Consider the following 22,486-nt stretch of genomic DNA (forward strand, 5'->3'; position numbering starts at 1 on the left):
TATCTATCTATCTATCTATCTATCTATCTATCTATCTATCTATCTATATGTGTGTGTGTGTATATATATGTATATATATCTATATATATATACATATATATATATATGTACACATTATCTCCTCTGATAAAATGTAAACTCCTTGAGGGCAGAAACCTATTTTGTTTTTGTATCTCCAATACCTAGTGCCTAGCACAGAATAGGTATTTAATCAACGCTTGTTGATTTATTGATAGAGTGATTAAAACCAACGAGGTCTTTCCACAGGAAATTGAGTGAGGAAAACCCAGAAGAGAAAATATTGGTTGCAATCAGAAACCAGTAAGGTAGACTGAGTCAAGTCTTAGGACTCTCCCTGGTAGAAGAAAATTAATGTGTACATGTGTGGCAGGGTGGCAATGGGAGTGAGGAAGTGGTTCTCTGGTCTGTGGCACCATATCAAAACAGGAACAAATAAATCCAGAGTGTATCAATGAATCTCATTCTGGATGCAGTAAGGAAACCTTTCCCATCCTAAAATTCTGTCTCAGTTCATAATAAACAGAGGATATCTCCTAAGAATGATTTCATGAGCTCAATCTTAGGATTTCACTAGAGGTTTAGAAAGACAAGTCAAATCTCCAAAAGTCTCATGATGGAGAATGCTATCCACACCCAAAGAAAGAACTATGGAGTTTGAACGCAGATCGAAGCATACTATTGGCCATTTTTTACTTCTGTTTTGTTTCCTCTTTCTTCTGGATCCTCCTATTGGTTCTAATTCTTCCTTACAACATGACTAATGTGAAAATATGTTTAATAGGAATGTATATGTAAAACCTATATCAGATCGCATGCCATCTTGGAGAGGGAGGGAGAGAAAAATTTTAAACTCAAAAGCTTACAGAAGTGATTGTTGATAAATCAAAATAAATTACTAAATACTCAAAAAAAGACAAGATTAACAATCTGTTGTAATGATAGCTATCTCAAACACCTAGTTAAAATATCAAATAAAAGTCTATAGTTTTGGGTTGTTATTGGTGGGTTGTTTTTTTTTTTTTTTTAACTTTATACCTGTAATGATGTGGAGGCTGCACCAATCAGGAGTCCCAGAGACTGAGCCACCAGTGATGTCATTGTCCCCAAGGCTGCAAATAGGACAAATCTGAGAGCATCAGATGGCTGAGAAGTCATCCAGTATACGATACTGCAGTAGGCTACTGGAAACATGATCTGACAAAGAAAAGGCATTAATCAGTCATATGGAGAAGTTTTAGACATATAAGGTAATTAAAAACACAGTCCAAGCAACATGATTTAACATTACACTTCTATCCCTTATATATTGTGCTCTGTGGCAATGATGCTAATTAGCAGAATTCGTTGATCAGTAACATTCTATCAAATAATTTTTTTTTTTTGCTGCTTGGAAATTAGGAGACAACTCACACTTTCTGCTCAGACAGGAAATTAAGACAGGAAACAACACTCCAATGTGAAAGCACACTCTTTCTCATCCTGTCTTTTTCTCTAGAAAACCACAATCTAATGAGACTTAACAGTTTGCCACCCTTTTTCTGTAGAAAACATTTTCCTTCTCAAATAATATTATAATATTAATTTACCTGAAAGGGAACATCAGCCATGGTCTTGGCCAGATAATAGGCCTTTAGACTGTACCAATAATTCAGATGTTCTCTAAGAAAAACTCCCATCTCAAGAGGAACTGTAGAGAATATGAAAAAAAATTAGTAGTGAATACCATGTGACATGTAAAATATGACGGGCTTATCGTTTACGATCTCATTCTCTCCTATGACTCAGTATGGTCTATCGATGTTAATATAGAAAAAGCTGTTACAGTACATGGACTATTTTGTATCTTAAGTTTGTTGGGCTTAACTGGTTTAGAAAAAATTCACATCAAAAATGTAGCCCTAGTTTGAAAAAGATTACCAATAAATTGTTTTCCTCTTCAAAATATCTTATTTTTATTGATATCTTTAAAATGTTTTTAATCTCACATTGATTTCTAAATGCATACCCTTTCTCTGTCCCAATCTTATGGGACATCCTTTTTAATAACAATTTAAAAAAAGAGGCAATTTATCAAAACTAATCAACATAATGGCCATATCCAATAATACAACATTCCTTATTCTATTTCTGCAGTGAAAGGAGGGAGGTACATTTTTAAAACTTATCTGTGGGGCCATACTTTGTCATGATAATTACAGAACATTCAGTTTTGCAGTCCTGTCATTTTATTTTCTGTTAACATTGCCATATACACTGTACTTATTAGTTTCCTATTTCTATTAATTTCACTTGTCATAATTTCATTTCAATCTTATGATCCTTCTCTGAATTTTTTATATTCATTGTTTCTTATGGTGAAGTAATAATATTTCCTCACAAGTATGTACTATAACTTGTTTAGCTATTCTCTAATTGATAGGCATCTACTTTGTTTCCAATTCATAACTAGCACAAAAAGTGCTATTATGAATAGTTTTGTGTTGTATATATAGGATTTATCTTTCTGGATTTGATCTTCTTAGGCAACATGCAGAGAATGGTATCTTTACATTAAAAGTGTAGGGAAATATTAATCACTTTTTTAGCGGAATTTCAAATTGAGTTCCAGAATGTTTGAGTAAATTCATAATTCCACCAATGGTGTGTTAATGGATCAATTGTACCACAACCTCTCGATATTAGCTGTTTCCACTTTTTGTCATCTTTGCCAATTTGTTACATGGGAGGTAAAACCTCACAGGTGCTTTGATGTGCATTTCTTTTTATTATTAGTGATTTGGTAGTCTTTAATATGGCTATTAATAGTTTTCAGTTCTTTTCTTGAGAATTTTTTTTTATATCCTGTTACCACTAATCCAGAAAGGAATCATTTTTGGTCTTCTATATTTGTGTTAATTCTATATATTTATAAGTTGGATATAAAACCCTTATCAGAGATATTTGATGCAAATATATTTCCCCACCAGCAGGTTCTTTTCTTAACCTAACTTTGATTTTGTTAGTACAAAAGCTTTTCAACTGCACATAACAAAAATGATCTCTTCTATCTTTTGTGATCTCCTCTATTTCCCATTTGGTCATGAATTCTCTCCCAAGCTATAATTGCTAATAATCCCAAGCTAATTCCGTTATCTTTAGGACGTTACCTTTTATGTTCAAGTCAAATTGCTAAAATAGTTCATGATTACCTAAATGCATTTATCCCTTCCACATTGCAACATTCCCCATCACGGCTTTGATATGTCGTGGGTTATCATAGGAAATTAAATGGGAATTTTGGGGGAGTTTTGTGGAAACCGCAGATGACATATGAAGGCCAACAGATGACACAGATGATACTATGACCAAATACTTAACCCAAATTTTACAATAAGGCATTGTAAACACCCCACAAAAGAAAAAGAAAAAATTCAGACTTTTTCTTTGGTTCAAAGGGAGGGCTGAAAAAATTTATGTATGTTTTCCAGATTGTGGGGGGCCCACACCTCTAACCTGCACGTTGTGGAAGGGATAATTGTAGTAAGTTAGATGACAATGACAGTCATATACTAATGCTGAGTCATTTTGGATTGTAATTTTAAAAGTTTTGTTTCCTCGTGCTTGAATTCTTTCAAAATTAGCTGAACTTTTCCTTCTCTCCTCCCTCCACCTAAGGATCTGGAAAGAGAACAGAATCAATTATATAATGTTGACTGCTTTCCCAAACTTAAAAACAAAAGTACCACTTTCCAAGATGATTGTGTTCTCCTGATATTTAATTCTAACAGACATTTCAACCAGATTAGGGTAAAATTAGTCCATCAAAAGTACCATCAGCTCGAAGAACTAATCCATAGAAGTTTCACTGGAGTCTAAAATAGATGGTCGTAACATTGTGCTTAACATCATATGATTTGAAGGATTTTGAGAAGTATCTCTGCTCAAAATTCCATAAGGGATACATTTCTTTTAGTTCAATTAAGCATTGTATGCAAGGATCTAAGACAGCTCCAAAAGTCTCATGATGGAAAATGCTATCCACATCCAAAGAAAGAACTATGGAGTTTGAATGCAGATGGAAACATACTATTTGCCGTTTTTTTCTTCTGTTTTGTTTTATTTCCTCTTTCTTGTGGTTCCTTCTGTTGGTTTTAATTCTTCCTTACAACATGACTCATGTGAAAATATGTTTAATGGGAATGTATATGTATCGCCTATATCAGATTACATGCCATCTTGGGGAGGGAGGGGGAGAAAAATTTAAAACTCAAAAGTTCATGAAAATGACTGTTGATAAATCAAAATAAATTAATAAAAATAAATTAAGCATTGCACTGCCTTTTTATAAAATTCAAATCCTTCAATTTATGAAAAGTATTCTTTCCAAGAGCATATTTATATTCAAACAATTTTCCAATAACAACTCCTGAATTTAATGAAAATGTATACAGATGACACATTTTCACAACAGGCATTTTGCTTCCTTCATATCTCATATAAAATAAAGATGTTTCTGTCATTGTTACTCACATGTGAGGACAGTAGGCATTAGTGCAGCAAACATGAGGAACAACATGGAAAAGAAGAGGAAACCAGAGTTGCTCAAGACTTTCTTGGCCTCATTCCCAATTCCTAAATATAGCAAGCCTATGAGAAGTCCAATCCCAATGTGTGATGTGATCCTTAAATGTGTCAATACCTGAGGGAAAACACAAATTAGTCATGTTATTTTAAATTTTGTATTAAATTAATTGTACAATAAAAATAGATAACAATGAAAATGTATCAATAATTCACTGTACCATATAACATATTCTACTCCCTGATTATTATTGATATTTGCTTTCAACATTCAGCTTAGGTACCATTTCCTCTCTGATATCATCTGTTCTGGGTTGGACCTGACTCAGGCCAGCATTCTGGTACTTTAAGTTCCATACTGGAACAAAATGATGCACGTATGTCATTCAACAGTTAACTAAAGATTAACTTAGTTGCTTAGTCATATAGCAAGCAATAACAAGGGAATGCAACTTCAAGTTGATTCACCTGAGCAAAGGTATCTTAACTGAGTTGTTCGTTGTCAGCCACTAAGCATGACAATGTCTGCAGCTTCTTGTGACAGCTTTATACAGGCACTGTGCTAAGAACTAGGAATACAAAGAGGCAAAATACAGTCCTATCCTCAAAGCACTTACAATCTAATAGCAGCATTGTGGGTGCAGTTAAAGTTGTGTAACATAAATTTGCTGTAGACCCAGAAAGCGATGTCAACAGGCTGAGCCTTCAGTCCCTGAGCCAACCAGCTCTTAATACCTTTTAAGGAAAAACCATTCTAACTTGCATGAGGGCAGAGGTTATAATATTGCTCCTCCAGCACTCCTCCCCTTGGTGAAGCTCCTTAAGATCTTCTGCCTTTATATTAGAAGACTTCAATTTACATATTACTTATCTCAAACATCCTAACCTAACCTCTCATTTCTTCAAACTACTCACTTCTCATGACCTCCTCCACCTCACCTCAGCCACACACAAAGATGGTCATACTCTTGATCTTGCCATTACCCAAAAATGTAACACCCCCACCATGTTCAAGCATTCTGAAATCTCCTTATTTGACCACAGTGTATTGACTTTCTACTTCTCCCTCTGCCTTCCCTTACTTAATCCTACTCTTTGTCCACCTTGCAACATCCAGTCACTTTAAATTTCTTTTTTTTCTCTGAAATCATTTATTTCATAATTTCTTACAATGCAATAATATCCCATGACATTCATGTACAATTTGTTCAACCATTTCCTAATTGTCTAAAAGGCCATCAAAGGCACCCCTCCCCTTAGATTTTAATTCTTTTTTTTATTTTTAGTTTTCAACATTTACTTCCACAAGATTTTGAGCTCCAAATTTTCACCCCATCTTGCCCCTCCTCCACCCCAAGATGGCATGCATTCTGAATACCCCTTCCCCTAGTCTGCTTTCCCTGCTACCTCTCCCCCTCTTCCCCTTCTATTTTCCTATAGGGCAGGATAGATTTCTGTACCCCATTTCCTGTATTTCTTGTTTCCCAGTTGCATGTGAAAACATTTTTTTTTAAACATGTGTTTTTAAATCTTTGGGTTCCAAAATTTCTCCCTTCCTCTCTCCCCACCCTCATTGAAAAGGCAAGCAACTCAATATAGGCTATATATGTGCAGTTATGAAAAACACTTCCATAGTAGACATATGGTAAAAAACTAATTCTATTTCCATTAATCCCATCCTGCCCCCCCATTTATTCGATTCTTTCTTTTGACCCTGTCCCTCCTCAGAAGTATTTGCTTCTAATTACCCCCTTTCCCAATCTGCCCTCCTCTCCATCATCCCCCAACTCTCTTGTCCCCTTCCCCTCCTATTTTCCTGTAGGGTAAGATGGATTTCCATAACCAATTGAATGTGTATGTTATTCCCTCCTTAAGTCAAATCCTGTGAGAATAAGATTCACTCATTCCCTCTCACCTTCCCCCATTTGCCCTCCACTGTAAGATCCTTTTCTCTTCTGTTTTTTTTTGTGAGATAATTTACTCCATTCTATCTTTCCCTTTCTCCTTCTCCTAGTATAATCCTCTCTCACCCCTTAATTTTATTCTCCAGAGTTTTTAGTTTTTCTCTTCCTTCTTTAGTGCTGCCTATATCAATCATCTTGAATATCGGAGACCAGGGTCAGTCAGTAAGAGCCCTAAAGTCAATTATAACTAGTGGAAGATCCTTTAAAATGGTAGTGTCAAACTCAAATTAAAATAGGGGCCACTAAACCATATGTAAGGATCTCTGTTGGTCATGTATTGATTTAGAAAACCACATGTTAATGTTATCCTTGTTTTATTGTATTTTTATTCATTCTGTTAAATATTCCCCATTTCAATTTTAATGTAGTTCAGGCCATATTCTTGGGAGTGTTGCAGGACATATGACATGGGCCATGTATTTGACAACTCTCATCTAGAATGGTCAGTCAGCAAAAATTTGTTGTGTTTACTATGTTATAGGCACTGTGCTAAGAACTGAGAACACACAAGAGACAAAATACAGTCCTATTCTCAAGGAGCTTACAATCTAATAGCAGCATTGCAGACCCAGTTGAAGTTGTATAACATAAATTTGCAGTGGACCCAGTCAAAATGGTTGCATGATTTTTCTCCACCTTCATTCAGCTGCACATGTGTTGGAGCAAAGGTGGTAAATAGCAGGAGTAACCCAAAGCTAAGACTTGTCAGCATGTAATTAATGAAGTGTGTATACAACCTTCATCTTCAACTCACCCTGTGCCCTCTGTCTATCTATCTATTTATCCATCTATCTATATATATATACATATAATTTTTTCCCTCCAACTACCCTAATACTGACAAAGGTCTCATGAGTTACAAATATCATCTTTCCATGCAGGAATGTAAACAGTTCAACCTTAATAAGTCTCTTATGATTTCTTTTTCCTGTTTACCTCTTCATGTTCCACTTGAGCCTTGTATTGGAAAGTCAAATTTTCTATTCAGCTCTGGTCTTTTCATCAAGAATGCTTGAAAGTCCTCTATTTCATTGAATGACCATTTTTTCCCTGGCAGGATTATACTCAGTTTTGCTGGGTAGATGATTCTTGGTTGTAATCCTATCTTCTTTGCCCTCTGGAATATTATATTCCATGCCCCGCAGTCCCTTAATGTAGAAGCTGCTAAATCTTGTGTTATCCTGATTGTGTCTCCACAGTACTTGAATTGTTTCTTTCTGGCTCCTTGTAATATTTTCTCCTTGACCTGAGAACTCTGGAATTTGGCTACAATATTCCTAGGAGTTTTCCTTTGGGGATCTCTTTCAGGAGGAGATTGATGGATTCTTTCAATTTCTATTTTTCCCTCTGATTCTAAAGTATCAGGGCAGTTTTCCTTGATCATTTCTTGAAAGATGATGTCTAGGCTCTTTTTTTGATCATGGCTTTCAGACAGTCCAATAATTTTTAAATTCTCTCTCCTGGATCTATTTTCCAGGTCAGTTGTTTTTCCAACGAGATATTTCACATTGTTCTCTAATTTTTCATTCTTTTGGATTTGTTTTACTGGGTCTTGATTTCTCATAAAGTCACTAGCTTCCAATTGCTCTATTCTAATTTTTAAGGAAGTATTTTCTTCAGTAATCTTTTGGACTTCCTTTTCCATTTGTCCAATTTTGCTCTTTAGGGCATTCTTCTCTTCATTGGCTTTTTGGACCTCTTTTGTCATTCGGGTTAGGCTATTTTTTAAGGTGTTATTTTCTTCAGTATTTTTTTGAGTCTCCTTTAGCAAGCTGTTGACTTGCTTTTCATGATTTTCTTGCATCCTTCTCATTTCTCTTCCCAGTTTTTCCTCTACTTCTCTTACTTGCTTCTCAAAATCCCTTTTGAGCTCTTCCAAGGCCTGGGACTGATTCATATTTTTCTTGGAAGTTTTGGATGTAGGAGCTTTGACTTTGTTTTCTTCTTCTGGTTGTATGTTTTGATCTTCTTTGTCACCAAAGTAAGATAATATAGTCTGACTCTTTTTGTGCTGCTTGCTCATGATCCCAACCAATTACTTGAGTTATTTTAAACTCTTTGTTAAGGTAAGAGTCTGTTTCCAATGTGGACAATGTACTGTCCCAAGCTTCGGGGGTTTGTACAGCTGTTTTCAGAGATACTTCTAGGGACCTGAAAAGTGTCAGTTCTTCCAAGGTGCTATAATAAGGGGCGAGGTGTTTCCTCTCCACAGCCATGACAAGCTCCACCATGCCAGCATTCCCCCTTGCCCCAGGACCCCCTCAGAACTGTGACCCAGATCCAAGCATGGGCAAAGCAAGAGATTCCTGCCTCAGCCCTGGCAAAGTGATCCTTGCAATTCCCTTCTGATCAGCCACTCGATTCCCCCTCAGTCTGTGGGCCAGAAGCTCAGAAGGCAGCTGATGCCCTCAGGGTGGCTGAGACCTAGCTTCTTCTCTCACCACAGTCACAGACTTTTCCCACTGACCTTCTAAGTTGTCTTTGGCATTTGTGGGTTGAGAAGTCTGGAAACCGCCCCAGCTCCCTGCGATTCAGTCCTCTGAGGCCTGCTCCAAGGTTGCTGCAGCCTGCACACCCATGCCAAACTGCACTCCTCTCCCAGCCCGGCACGATATACCTTTCTGATCAGCCATCCAGGTTGTCTTAGGCTGGAAATTTGTTTCACTCTGTTTTTTTGTGGGTTCTGCTGCTTTAGAATTTGTTTAGAGCCATTTTTTATAGGTATTTGGAGGGGTTTGGGGGACAGCTCTAGCAAGTCAGTGCTTTCCCTCTGCCATCTTGGCTCCACCCCTTTAAATTTCAATTCTCTGCTAGGCAATCTCCTCTACACTAGCCACTCTCATCTTTTCCCCATCTTGATCCCTTAGTGAATCAATTCAACTCTACACTATCTTCTTCTCTTGATTTCCTAGCCCTAATCACTTCATTAATTACATGCTGACAAGTCTTAGCTTTGGGTTATATTTACCACCTTTGCTCCAACACATGTGCAGCTGAATGAAGGTGGAGAAAAATCATGCAACCATTTTGACTGGGTCCACTGCAAATTTATGTTATACAACTTCAACTGGGTTTGCAATGCTGCTATTAGATTGTAAACTCCTTGAGAGTAGGACTGCATTTTGTCTCTTGTGTGTTCTCAGTTCTTAGCACAGTGCCTATAACATAGTAAACACAACAAATTTTTGCTGACTGACCATTCTAGATGAGAGTTGTCAAATACATGGCCCATGTCATATGTCCTGCAACACTTCCAAGAATATGGCCTGAACTACATTAAAATTGAAATGGGGAATATTTAACAGAATGAATAAAAATACAATAAAACAAGGATAACATTAACATGTGGTTTTCTAAATTAATACATGACCAACAGAGATCCTTACATATGGTTTAGTGGCCCCTATTTTAATTTGAGTTTGACACTGCCATTTTAAAGGATCTTCCACTAGTTATAATTGACTTTAGGGCTCTTACTGGCTGACCCTGGTCTCCGATATTCAAGATGATTGATATAGGCAGCACTAAAGAAGGAAGAGAAAAACTAAAACAGGAAATATTTTTTTTAAAAAGTTAAAAATGTAACTGTCCCCTAAAGAAATGATATGAAAGAACAAAAATTTAAAAATCTTAGGCTTCCACCACACACACCTTACTGCTAAAAAGCTAGCAACGTCTCAGCAATGCTACCCCTTAGTTCTCTAAACTCTTCCTGGATAGGAGATGTACAATGACCGCTGAGTATTATATTGGCAGCATTTTGAAACGGTTAATTACATCTAGCTTACAGTAAGCAATGATCTGCAGTGTGTAGAGTCCTTTTTTTTGCTGATGGGCTATCACTACTGATGGGAGCCACTCTGCTGTACTCTCTGCTTCTGGGTGCCACTCTACTAAAAGTATATGGCACAGAGTATACAGGTAAATGACCAGGGAGTACAAAGATATAAGGTGTGGGGACAGGGGATAGGAAGGTGGAGGTAGTCTACATAACTGTGGATCAGAAATGGGAGCACTTGGGCAGCATGGACCCATAGCAGGTGGAGGAGCACTTGAGTGGGACATGAATTTGGGGTCCTATTTTTGGAGAGATTTGGTGGTGAAGGATAGACTAACTCTCATTCATGCCACATTAGGCAGAGTTCATTAACATATGTACATCATCTCAAAGTTATGAGCAGCACCTTAGAGTTAGTTCATTAGCATAATATTTTTTCTGGGTGTTTTGCTGCTCTTATTGTGCATGCCTGGAGCTTATCTGAAGCTTGAAGACCAAGGACAGTTAGCAGGCCCAAGACATTGTTACATGAAGGCCTGCCTAGCTTCCCCTAATTTGACATATAGTCTCAGGATATAGCCTTAGTTAATTTATGAGGCAGTTGCCAGTGCCTCCAATGTTTCTCTAATTTATGAGACAATTTGCAAGTAACTGTTATACTCTGTTAATTTATGAGAATCTGTAAATGACTTCTAGTTCTCCTTTGCAAGCTTACTTCCTATTATTATTACCTTATGCTAGCTATTTATAAAATTACTTACTACACTAGCTGGAAGGAGAGGGGAGAATCAGAACAAGATACAATTTCAACACAGGATAGTATTAGCACATAATTTAAAAATTCATATTTCTAGTCCATTTCATGAAGGTAGCATTGAATGGGGGAGGCTCTCATGTAAGGAATAAATGGAGAAATTGTTCCCAATTTGTGGTATTTAGGAGGTATGATAATTTCCTCATAAAAGGTATTTTGGTTAAGGGGGATGGCAAACAGAAATTGGGTTGGTGATACCAGAGCTTCTAGTTTGTGGGTGGCACAGATTCCCCTTGTCTCAGTTTTTATTTGCTTTGGCTTCAAGGACTTATCTCTACTAGGTCTAGGATCATATGGATAAAAATACATAATTCTTTGTCTTCTAGGCTTTCCTGTTTTTGAAGATTTATGCTTAGAATGATGTTTAGAACTTCCAAACATCGTCTATGTCTGCACTTTCTCCCCTTGCTCTACCAAAGTGGGGATGTGTCTCTTATCCCTTTACAGAGAGTAGAGATGGGTAGAGCTTCCATGCCAGCATCAATCACAACAGATAAGGATTAAGCAGCTATTGAATTTTCTTTTATATAAAGGAATAAAATGGTAGCACTTTTCATTGGCTAGCAAGGAGATTGTGGCTATGTTCATCTCCTATCACTGAGATGCCTTCTGCCACTCTCACCCCTGTCTTACATGATAAAGTGGTCTTATTCTTCACCAGGGCTAACATTTCAACCTCTTCAAGTGATCCCATTCCATCCTGTCTCCTTGAACAGATTTCCCCCTCTGAAATACCCATTTTTTCATTTATTTTCAATTTCTCTGTCTACCGGCTCATTCCTTATTGCCCACAAACATGCTTATGTCTCCCCCATCCTCAAACTTCCATCCCCATTATCACTCTATATATCTTCTGTCCTTTGTAGCTAAACTTGAAAAATCCATCTACAACTGGTGACTCCACTTTCCTCCCACTGTCTTCTTAATCCCTTATGACCCTCTTACAATCTAGTTTTTGAGCTTATCATTCCACTGAAACTGTTCTCTCCAAATTACCAATGCTTTCTTAATTGCCAAATCCAATGGCCTTTTCTCAGTCTTCATTCTCCTTGACCTCTTTGTAGCCTTTGACAATTTTGATCCTTGATACTCTGTTTTCTTTAGGTTTTCAGGATGCCACCCTCTCCTGGTTCTCCTCTTACCTTTGTGACCACTCTTCATTCTTCTTTGCTGTAACCAGATCACACCCTCTAACCATAGATGGCCCTCAAGGTTCTATCCTGGGCCCTTTTCTCTTCCTTCTTCACTTTGATGATCTCATCAGCTCCCATGGATTTAATCACCATCTCTATGCTGATGATTCTCAAATCTACTTATCCTGCCCTAACATCTCTGTTGACCTCTAATCTTACATCACTGAAAGGATTTCATATACCTCAAACTGGATTCCCAGTAGACATCTAAAACTCAGTTATGTGCAAAACTAAATTTATTGTCTTTTCCCCTAAAATCTTTTCCCCACCTTCTACCTTCCCTATAGAGGGCAACACTATCCTCCCAGTCCCTCAGGCTCACAACATAGGAGTCATTCTTGACTTCTCAGTCTCTCTCATTCCACACTTTCAATCTTTTGCCAGAGTTTGCTGATTTCACCTTTGTAACATCTTTCTAATAAGTCTCCTTCTTTCCTCTGGCACTGTCACTACTCTAGTTCAGGTCTTCATCACTTCATGCCTAGACTATTGTAATAGCCTGCTGGTGGGTCTGCTGCCTCAAATCTATCCCCACTATAATCCATCCTCCATTCAGTCACCAAAGTGATTTTTCTAAAGCATAGGTCTGACCATGTCACCCCTCTATACACAATAAACTCCAGTGACTCCCTATTGCCTCTAGGACCAAATACAAAATCCTCTCTTTGGCATTTAAAGCCCTTCACAACCTAGCCCCCTACTATCTTTCCATTCTTCTTACCTTTTACTTTACCACATACTCTCTAATCCAGTGACATAGTCTACTGGCTGTTTTATAAACAGGACACTCCATCTCTTGGCTCTTGGTGTTTTCTCTGGCTATATTCCATGCCTAGAGTGTTTTCCACTTTGCTGACTTCTTGGTTTCCTTTAAATTCCCACTAAAATCCCATGTTTTATGGAAGCCTTTCCTAACATCTCTTAATGCTAGTGCCTTCTCTCTGTTAATCATTTCCTATTTATCCAGTATATGACTTGCTTTATGCATATATTTGTTTGTATGTTTTCTCTCCCATTACACTGTAAATTCCTTGAAGGCAAGGATTGTCTTTTGACTTTTTTGGTATCCCCAAGCACTTAGCACAACATCTGGTATATAGTAGACAATAAACGTTTATTGATTGACTGATTGATCGTGTTACCAACTACCAAGCTAGAAAGACTTCTCATGGGTTTAGCCCTTTGCCAAAAGGAGAAGAGATTGTCTACTAGCTTAATGGAGATACTATCTTTAAGTTATTTAACATGCAAGTGAGAGAGAATATCAAGTTGTTCCAATTGTTCTGCATCCTCACCATGAACACCTGACATGTCTCTTCTTAGCTCACTGTCTGGAACTTGAGCTTGTCAAGGGATGGAATAAGGGATAGGTTATCTGGCACCTAAGGAGGGACTGCCCACTCACCACTGACTGGGCTTTCTCACATATAAAGAACCAAAAAGTTTATTGCTTCTGACTTCAATTTTCTCTTTCTTAGATGCCTCCAAAAACACAGTCCCAGAAATTCAATTTCCATGCACATGATCCAAATTAGTAAACTCTGAGATGGTATTTGCTCAAGGTCTTTGTCTCAATAACAACAACATTAAAATGGATAGCCTCAGAAAACAGTTACATTCAAACTTGTGATTTATCCACATTAATGGTGGGGATTGATATCATTGATTTGCTCCAATACATCTTGCATTCTTGGGGTGTCAAAACAAGAAAGAAGGACACTCACTCTACTTGTTCTCCAAATTAAACTGATCATCATGACCATTTTGAGTAGGTTCAGTCTACAATCCCATGCTACCCCTGTATATATATATCCTAGATTCATAAGAGTAGTTTCATCCCATTGGCTGGAGTGAATCCTAATCAGTGGTATTGCCAGAACTGGACAGTGTTTCAGAGTTCAGACTTTCACAGTTACTGAAGTGGTATCAGGGCACACAAAATCCTTGGTGTACATTATCCTGCTACTGACCCCTTATTATTTAGATAACAGATTGACCTTTGAAATGGTCATTATTATTATTATTATCATTTCATTGTCATCTTTTTTTTGATGGAATTCAGATGGAAACATAAATAACAGAAACAGAAACCAGAATATGTCTCAATCCTATTATTATTCTTTTCTGCTTAAAATAAAATAACTGCTTTTTGTAATTGAATAAAAATGTTGCGATATAAGAACATCTTCTGTAGGCTCACTGAAACTACCTTTGGGGATAAGATGCATCCAGGATGATGGGAATGATATGTTCTTCAACCAGTTCCCCCACACAGTTTTTATTTGTTCCACTAATGCTTTATATTTAAAAAAAAACTTTTTTTATTCCATATAACTTAGTGAATGAGTATTTGATATGGTGAAATCTTTCAAAATATTCCTATTAAATTTTTATGGATCAATGTTGTTTGGTGATTATGACCAATAGTTTTGTCTGTGATAATGTTACAGTTCTTTATATTTTATTTGTTGAATTTGCAAGCATATTTGAAAGTCTCTATTTGTCACATGGGGATTTGTTACCTATTAGTTTATGAAAGTCAATGAGCTTCTGAGTAATAACTTTATCCTCCAAATTGCTTTATGCTAAGTAATCAGTAGGTGTCAAATGTTTGCAACCTACAGTGATTTGTAGCAGTTTTTACTGTTTTCTTGCATGATCTTCTTTGATCAAGAAGTCTGGGTTCATTAAATGTAATTATTATCATAATCATTATTGAATTTGGTAAATTGTACAGTGCTCTCAATGTACCATATTCAATTACCTCAATTTTCTCCCTGAAAGAAAAACCTATCCTTTTAATATTAACATATTTGCATTGATCTATATAGCTTCAAACTTATAGAACAGTACAATCTTTGAAGAATCAGATTTGTGGGTCACCAAAAGGGGAATTGGATATGTATATTAGGTGCAAATAGGTTGTAGCATATTACCAAAGATGATGTGTAAAAAAATTGAATTGAAAAATCATCCAAAATAGTTGTAACTGGAAAAGAAGGCAGTCTGTCATATAGGAGTGGAGGATAACAGAAAAACAGTCCATGTACTGCCTCCCTATGGAAGATTTATAGGACATCATAGCTGACCCCTTCACAGGAGTTGTCTGCCTAGATGATGGTTATAAAAGCTGAACTGGAAGCAAGACTAGTGGTCTGGTGTTGATGCCACTCTCACAGCTTCTTTGCCCATTTGACTTTTGGTGGTTTTTAATGAGCAGTTCTTGCTGGTGATGACAGGGAAGGTGGATCTCCTCTCCACATTGATTTCACCTCTCATTAATGGCTTAGGGAATGGAAGCAGGTTTGACGCTTTGTGGGGCAACTGCTATTCATAAGGCTCTTGGGCCCAGGGTTCATGGGCTATCTCCTTCAGTGCCTGAAGTGAGATAGTGGTCAAGATAAGTGGTAGTGGTGGTTTGACTTGCCTGGAAAATGCTTTCCTCCTGTCTCTGCCTCTAGAAGTCCTGCTACTTCCCAGGATGGAAGGGATTTGTCTAAGTGGAGCAGAGGGAGGGAAGGCAGGAAAATATCCTAATGAACCATAGCTAATGAGCTCAGGAATCAGTCTTCTTGAGCCTTTTGAAGCTCCCAGCTGCCCTAGTTTAAGAACATAATTACTACCAACCATAGTACCAGTATAGGGCAGCTAGTGGCACAGTGGATAGAGCACTGGGCTTGGAATCAGGAAGACTCATCTTCATGAGTTCATATCTGATCTCAGACACCTATTAGATATGTGACCCTGGTCAAGTCACTTAACCCACTTTGCCTCAGTTTCCTCATCTGTAAAGTGAACAGAAGAAGGAAATGACAAACCACTCCAGGATCTTTGCCAAGAAAACTTCAAAATGGGGTCACAGAGAGTTGGATATGACTAACACACAATAACTACTAGTATGCCTATTCAAAGTTTAGGAAGATTCTGGAAGACATTATAAAAAGGGTCCAAATAAAATTCTTTTGTATAAGAGCAACATAAAGTAGCCTTACCGAATCCCTCATGATGCTGAGAAATGTTCTTTTGAAGAGGATACAAAATTGAGTGAGGCAGCTAGCTGAGAAGCTGTGACAACCTTCAGAAGAAATGGAGTTCTAAAGAAATAGAAGAGAATACAGAAAGTCAGTCTCTAAAATGAAGTTTTGGTTTGTTGTTTGTTTTTGGCTACAAAACACAGCCATGTGCAACAGAGCACACAATGCAGCATGTGGTTTTCCTCTTGCTCCCGCTTTTAAAAGTTGACATTACTGATTGCAACCCCTTTAATCATTTTGCCTGCTTTACCTCTTCAGAGGGCCGGTGCCAAAGGAAAGGGTTCAAGTCAGCATCACCCCCAAATTCTCTCTTGAATTCTGTGTCACACATGCCCTCCCGCACAGCTCTCACCAGGCGACTATTTTGATCACCGTATTCACCAGATGCAACCTCCATTACTAGATGAAATATTTAGAAATGAAAGTCAGTCACAGGATGCCAAGGAATATTCATAGATGTGCTAATTATATGAAGGACATTTCACTACTACAAATAATGAGATTGCTATTGTAGAGGAAGGAAGAAAAATCATATATGTTTTAAAACAATTATATAAACTCCATATTATATTAAAGTATCAAAATCATTTACAAGTATCAGGAGGTACTCGGAAGGTAGGCAAGAAGAGTGGTCAATATCCCCTGAACCAGAGGACCTATTTAAACACACCTAGACAATTCTTGACCTTCTCCTTTCTTGTGGTTAGAGCTTTTCTGGGGGATCACTCCCTTTCGGGGGTGGGGGGAGGTGTGGCTTATCCCTTTCCAAGTAACTCATTTCTTTCAAGAGAAAGCATAGCTTTCTTTTCAAACTCTATTGCACAAAAATGGCATCAACCAAAGAAAAAACTAGCAGAGTTTATTCACCAATCAATATCCATTTTAGATCAAAAAGTTGAAAACAAAACTTGCAACCAAAGAAGCATATATTCCAACTTATTCCAGCATAATAAATATTTGGGGGTATATACCCTTGAAGGTTTCATCTATATGAATCATACTGCAAATAGTTACCATTTCCATTACATAATGTGTTATTTATCTTCAGGCAATTTATACATAGGGTAAATACATATAGGTGCACATGTATACATGTATTTATACCCTTTGACCCAGTAATACCACTGCTAGTTCTTCATCTCAGAATATTTTTTTTACATATGCATACATACATCTCTTTGTAACTAAACTTCAGGTAATTAAATACAGACAAAAATTTTTAATAATTTTTTTTAAATTAACAAAAATCTGTTTTCTCTCCCTCCCACCTGACCCCCACCTCCACAGAGAAAGAGAAACACAAAATTTCTGTTATAAACATGAATACTCAAGTAAAACAAATTCTTGCATTGGACATGTTCCCCCGCCTCAAAAAAAGTCTTAGTCTTCACACTGAGTCCATCACCTCTATAAACAGGTGGGTAGCATCTTTCAAAAGTCATGAGTCCTCCAGAACTGTAGCCATTACTCTGATCAGAGTTTCTAAATTTTTCAAAGTTGTTTGTCATATTGTTTTCATATTATAAATCATCTGGTTCTATTTAATCTCATTCTGCATCAGTTCATACAAGTCTTTTTAGATTTCTCAGGAACCATGCTTTTCATCATTTCTTATACTATAATTTTATTTCATAGCATTTATAAACAATATTTATAAACAAACTTGTTTAACCATTCTACAATTAGTGGGTACTCCCTGAGTTTAAGAGCTGCTATAAATAACTGAGGCCGCTAGGTGGCAGTATGCATCTGGAGTTCTAGGTCTGGAGTCAGGAAGACCAGAGTTCCAATCTGATCTCAGACACATATTAGCTATGTGACCCTGGGCATGTCACTTGATCCAGTTTGCCTCAGAGTCCACACCTATAAAATGAGCTGGAGAAGGAAATGGCAAAACACTCCATTATATGCCAGGAAAACCCCAAATAGGATAATACAAGAATTTATGACCAAATAAAAGATAGAAAGCATTAGGAAAGGTAAAATGGATAATTTTGATTATATTAAATTAAACAGGGCTTGCACAAACAAAACCAATGCAACCAGGATTAGAATTAAAGCATAAAACTGGGCCAGAGGGGAATTACAGCAAGATTCTCTGAAAAAGGCCTAATTTCTCAAATATATAGAGAACTGAGTCAAATTTATAAGAATGCAAGTCACTCCCCAATTGATAAATGGACAAAGGACAGGAACAGGTAGTTTTCAGATGAAGAAATCAAAGCTAACTATAGTCATGTGAAAAAATGCTCTAAATCACTATTGATCAGAGAAATGCAAATTAAAATAACTCTTAGGTACTACTTCACACCTGTCATATTGGATAACATGACAGAAAAGTAAAATGACAAATGTTGGAGGAAATGTGGGAAAACTGGGACATTAATGCATTGTTGATGGAATTGTGAACTGATCCAACCATTCTGGAGAACAATTTGGAGCTATGCCCAAAGGACTATAAAAATGTGCATACTCTTTGACCCAGCAATAGCACTTCTAGTTCTGTATTCCAAAGAGATCATAAAAATGGGAAAAGAACCCACATGTACAAAAATATTTATAGCAGCTCTTTTTGTGGTGGCAAAGAATTGGAAATTGAGGGCATGCCCATCAATTGAGGAATTGCTAAACAAATGGTGGTTTATCATTGTGATGGGATACTATCTTGTTATAAGAAATGATGATCACGATGCTTTCAGAAAAACCTGGAAAGACTGATGTGAACTGATGCAAAGTGAAGTGAGAAGAACTAAGAGAACAATGTACATAGTCACAACAATATTGGAATGTGGCAAAATTGAGACACTAATGCACTGTTGGCAGAGTTATGAAGTGATCCAACCATTCTGGAGAGCAATTTGGAACTATGCCCAAAGGGCTATAAACTTGCATATCCTTTGATCCAGAAATAATACTACGAGGTCTGTAACTCAAAGAGATAAAAAACAAAAAAGGAAAAGAACCTATATGAACAAGAATATTTGTAGCAGCTTTATTTTTCTGATGACAAAGAATTGAAATTGATGGCTTACTCTTCAATTGGGGAATGGCTGAACAAGTTATGATACATATTTGTGATGGAATACTATGTACCATAAGAAATGATGAGCAGGATGCTGCAGTAAAACCTGGAAAGACTTACATGAATTAATATAAAGTAGAATGAGTAAAACCAGTACATTGTACATAGTAATAGCAATATTGTATGATCATCAACTGTGAATGACTTAGCTATTCTCAGCAATACAATGATCACAACATAACTAACATGGAAATATATTTTGCATGACTGCACATGTATAACCTATATCAAGTTGCTTGCCTTCTCAATGAGGGAGGAGGTGAGGGAGGATAAGAGACAATTTGGAACTGAAAAATTTTTTTAATGTTAAAGATTGTTTTTATGTGTAATTGGGGAAAAATAAAAGATTAATAAAGTGAAAAAATGGCATCACAAAGAGTCAGACACAATTGAAACAACTGAACAACAATGCATTTGTTCCATATTTTTTCTTTACTTAATTAGTTTTGGCTATTGTAACCATTTGCAATTATGTCTTCTAGTTTTTTTTTTTTATTTGTTTTATTTGATCCCCTCAATCTCTCTTTGGCATTTTCTTTTCTACCTCATCTACCATTCCTTGACTCTTCCCAGTTTCAGGTTCTTCTTTATGTGAATCTTTTATTGTGTAAACTCACTTGGAAAATTATTTTCTTTCTGCTATCTACATTTAGCAACATTAGGCACAGAGCTGCATTAGTCTTTTTGTGATGAACAGAGTCTATAGTAAAGGACCCAAAGTGGGTAATCTCTTTCTAGCTTAGTATGGTTACCAAGATAACTTACCTTTCTAGTAACCACCAACAACTATCTTTGTAGTAAGAGGAAGTGAACTCAGAAAAGCATCTAGCCACCTCACAAACAGATGCCTGAATTGACCACCGAAGACCCGGGGCTTGTTGAGAGAACACTTTAATAGGGATGTAAACTAATTATTTTTGATAACTATGTACTAATGCCAGTTGTTCCTTCACTTGGTATTAAAAAAAAAACCCTGAATATTCAGAGTTAAGAATAGAGTGACAGCCTTTTAGCAAACAGATGCTTTGAGGGATTAAAGACATTGCTCCTTCCCTGAAAAAAACAAAACAAAACAAAACAACAACCCTCAAATTGTCTTGTTAGATCAATAAGGGGCTTAAAGTATAATTTATCTAACTTCTCATTTTGTAGAGGAAAGAGAGGGAACCTCTTTTCATTCATTGAGCTTTGGCCTGTTGAGTGAAAGGGGACACTCAGGCATCAGATCTTTGGAAGCAATAGTCCCTAGGGTCTTATGAAACAGAAAAGGTCATTAAGCTAGAAAGAGGGAGCTCTTCACTTCTTCCACATGCACCATAGTTCCAAGCTTATTGGTCCCATCCCTTCTACTCCATTAAAAGAGTTTATGTAGCTAGGGAGAGCAAAACTTCAAGGATAAAAAAATTATTTCTTCCAGATGCAGGGGCTTCAGGTAAAAGTACCAAAAACTGAAAAAGTAGAAGCTACTCTTGTTCTATTCCTTCTCACTAGTAAAGAGTAAAAAATGAACAAAAGAGAGGATTAATTTTCATACTTACCAAAATCTGCTGGGTTGTGGTAAGTTGGACAGTTTAGACCTAAATCTCTCAAGTAAGGTACTAGATTTGAAACTCTCCCCCGGTATACACATTGTCCTTGACTCAGGACATAAAGCTGAGAGGAAAAAAAATGAAAGAGCATGTGAGAAAAGAGAAGACAAGGTGGTATGATGCTCCTTTTCTCTATGTAACAAGAGGGATTGAAAGGTCTTTTTTTGTACAATTCCTTATCTTTAAATGGACTTTGAGTTTTCCATAAAAAGTATCAGTGAAGGCCTAAAGAGATAAATGCCTCAAGTCAGAAGACTGAGGAGATAAAGTAGTTTTTGATCACTTTAATATAGTTTTGTATATATTTTTTGGAAGTAGCAATATGAAACTTTCACCCCATAAGATTTTGCTATGATTTTGCATTTCAATTTGATTTAACTCAATTAAACAAATATTTGTTAAGCTATTTTGTCTTAAAATAAAAAGGTGATAGAGATGAATAAAATTAAAACTATAGTTATGAACAAAAACAACGACGAAGCACTATCTGATTTCAATGAAAAAGATACTAAATATGAATGCAACTTTAGGGAAGATAGATAGATAGATAGATAGATAAATAGATAGATAGATGGATAGATAGAAAGAAAGACAGATAGATAGGTAGATAGGTAGATAGATAGTTCCAAATGAAGTATACCTGATCAAATAGCTCAAACAGTTTAGCACTGGGTTGGTGGATTGTACAGATGATGGACCTGCCTCCCTGGGCCAAAGCTTTCATCAGTGAGACAACTTGGAAACAGGAGGCACTGTCCAAACCACTGAAAAAGAGGAAGAGAAAGGGCAAGAAACCCATGAATTATCAGTGGTCAGAGAAGCAGAAGCCTGAGCTGGATGTTGGGAGGTGAATTCTTCCATTTTCTTGGCTTTCTAACCTTTCTCACCTCTCCTAGTCCCTTCCCATACCCTCTTTGCTGAGGACTTCACCTCATACTTCCATTAAAAAATATGAGGCCATTCTCTGAGAGCTCTCTCATTTCCTCTTCTTCTCACCTTACATCATTTAGACATCTATTTCCTCTTTCAGTCCTGTATCCAATGAAAAGGTGGCCCTTTTCTTGCCAAGGCCTATCCTTTCACATCAAGAGTTCTTAACTTGGGGTCCATGGATTAAAAAAAATTTTTTGATAACTACATTTCAATGTAATTGTTTTACTCTGCAATCCTATGTATTTTAATTTTATACACTTAAAAAGATTATCCTGAGCAGGGGCTACAGACTTCAGTAGACTGCTAAAGTGGTTCATGACACAAAAAAAGCAAAGTGCCTCCTTCTCTGAGTTCAACTTTGGTCCCAGCCCCTCCCATCTTCTCCATTGATCCTCCTATCATCCCCATTCTCTTTATCTTTGATCTCTCACTATCTATTATTTTCTTCCTTGATACCTACAAACACACCCAGGTCTTCCCCTCCTTAAGAAAAGCCCTCTCTTGATCCTACCATTCTC

At 36.9% G+C, this 22,486-nt stretch overlaps 1 protein-coding gene across 2 annotated transcripts in view; it reads right to left on the reverse strand.

Moving 5' to 3' along the window:
- ABCG1 (ATP binding cassette subfamily G member 1) overlaps positions 1-22,486 on the reverse strand; it is a 106,219-nt gene that overhangs the window by 19,837 nt on the left and 63,896 nt on the right. For both annotated transcript variants that reach the window (XR_003567454.1, XM_027843587.1), the window contains exons 7-13: positions 21,676-21,799; positions 20,985-21,099; positions 16,615-16,763; positions 16,323-16,424; positions 4,531-4,699; positions 1,608-1,708; positions 1,057-1,215 (exon numbers count right to left, since the gene is read on the reverse strand). Coding sequence is in view for 1 of the 2 variants with exons in the window: in XM_027843587.1 (XP_027699388.1) it covers positions 1,057-1,215; positions 1,608-1,708; positions 4,531-4,699; positions 16,323-16,424; positions 16,615-16,763; positions 20,985-21,099; positions 21,676-21,799 (919 nt within the window). In the remaining variant the exon portion in view is untranslated. The remainder of the gene's footprint in view (positions 1-1,056; positions 1,216-1,607; positions 1,709-4,530; positions 4,700-16,322; positions 16,425-16,614; positions 16,764-20,984; positions 21,100-21,675; positions 21,800-22,486) is intronic.

Source organism: Vombatus ursinus, unplaced genomic scaffold, assembly GCF_900497805.2.
Source record: "Vombatus ursinus unplaced genomic scaffold, bare-nosed wombat genome assembly UNPS02014924.1, whole genome shotgun sequence".
Classification (NCBI taxonomy): Eukaryota; Metazoa; Chordata; class Mammalia; order Diprotodontia; family Vombatidae; genus Vombatus; species Vombatus ursinus.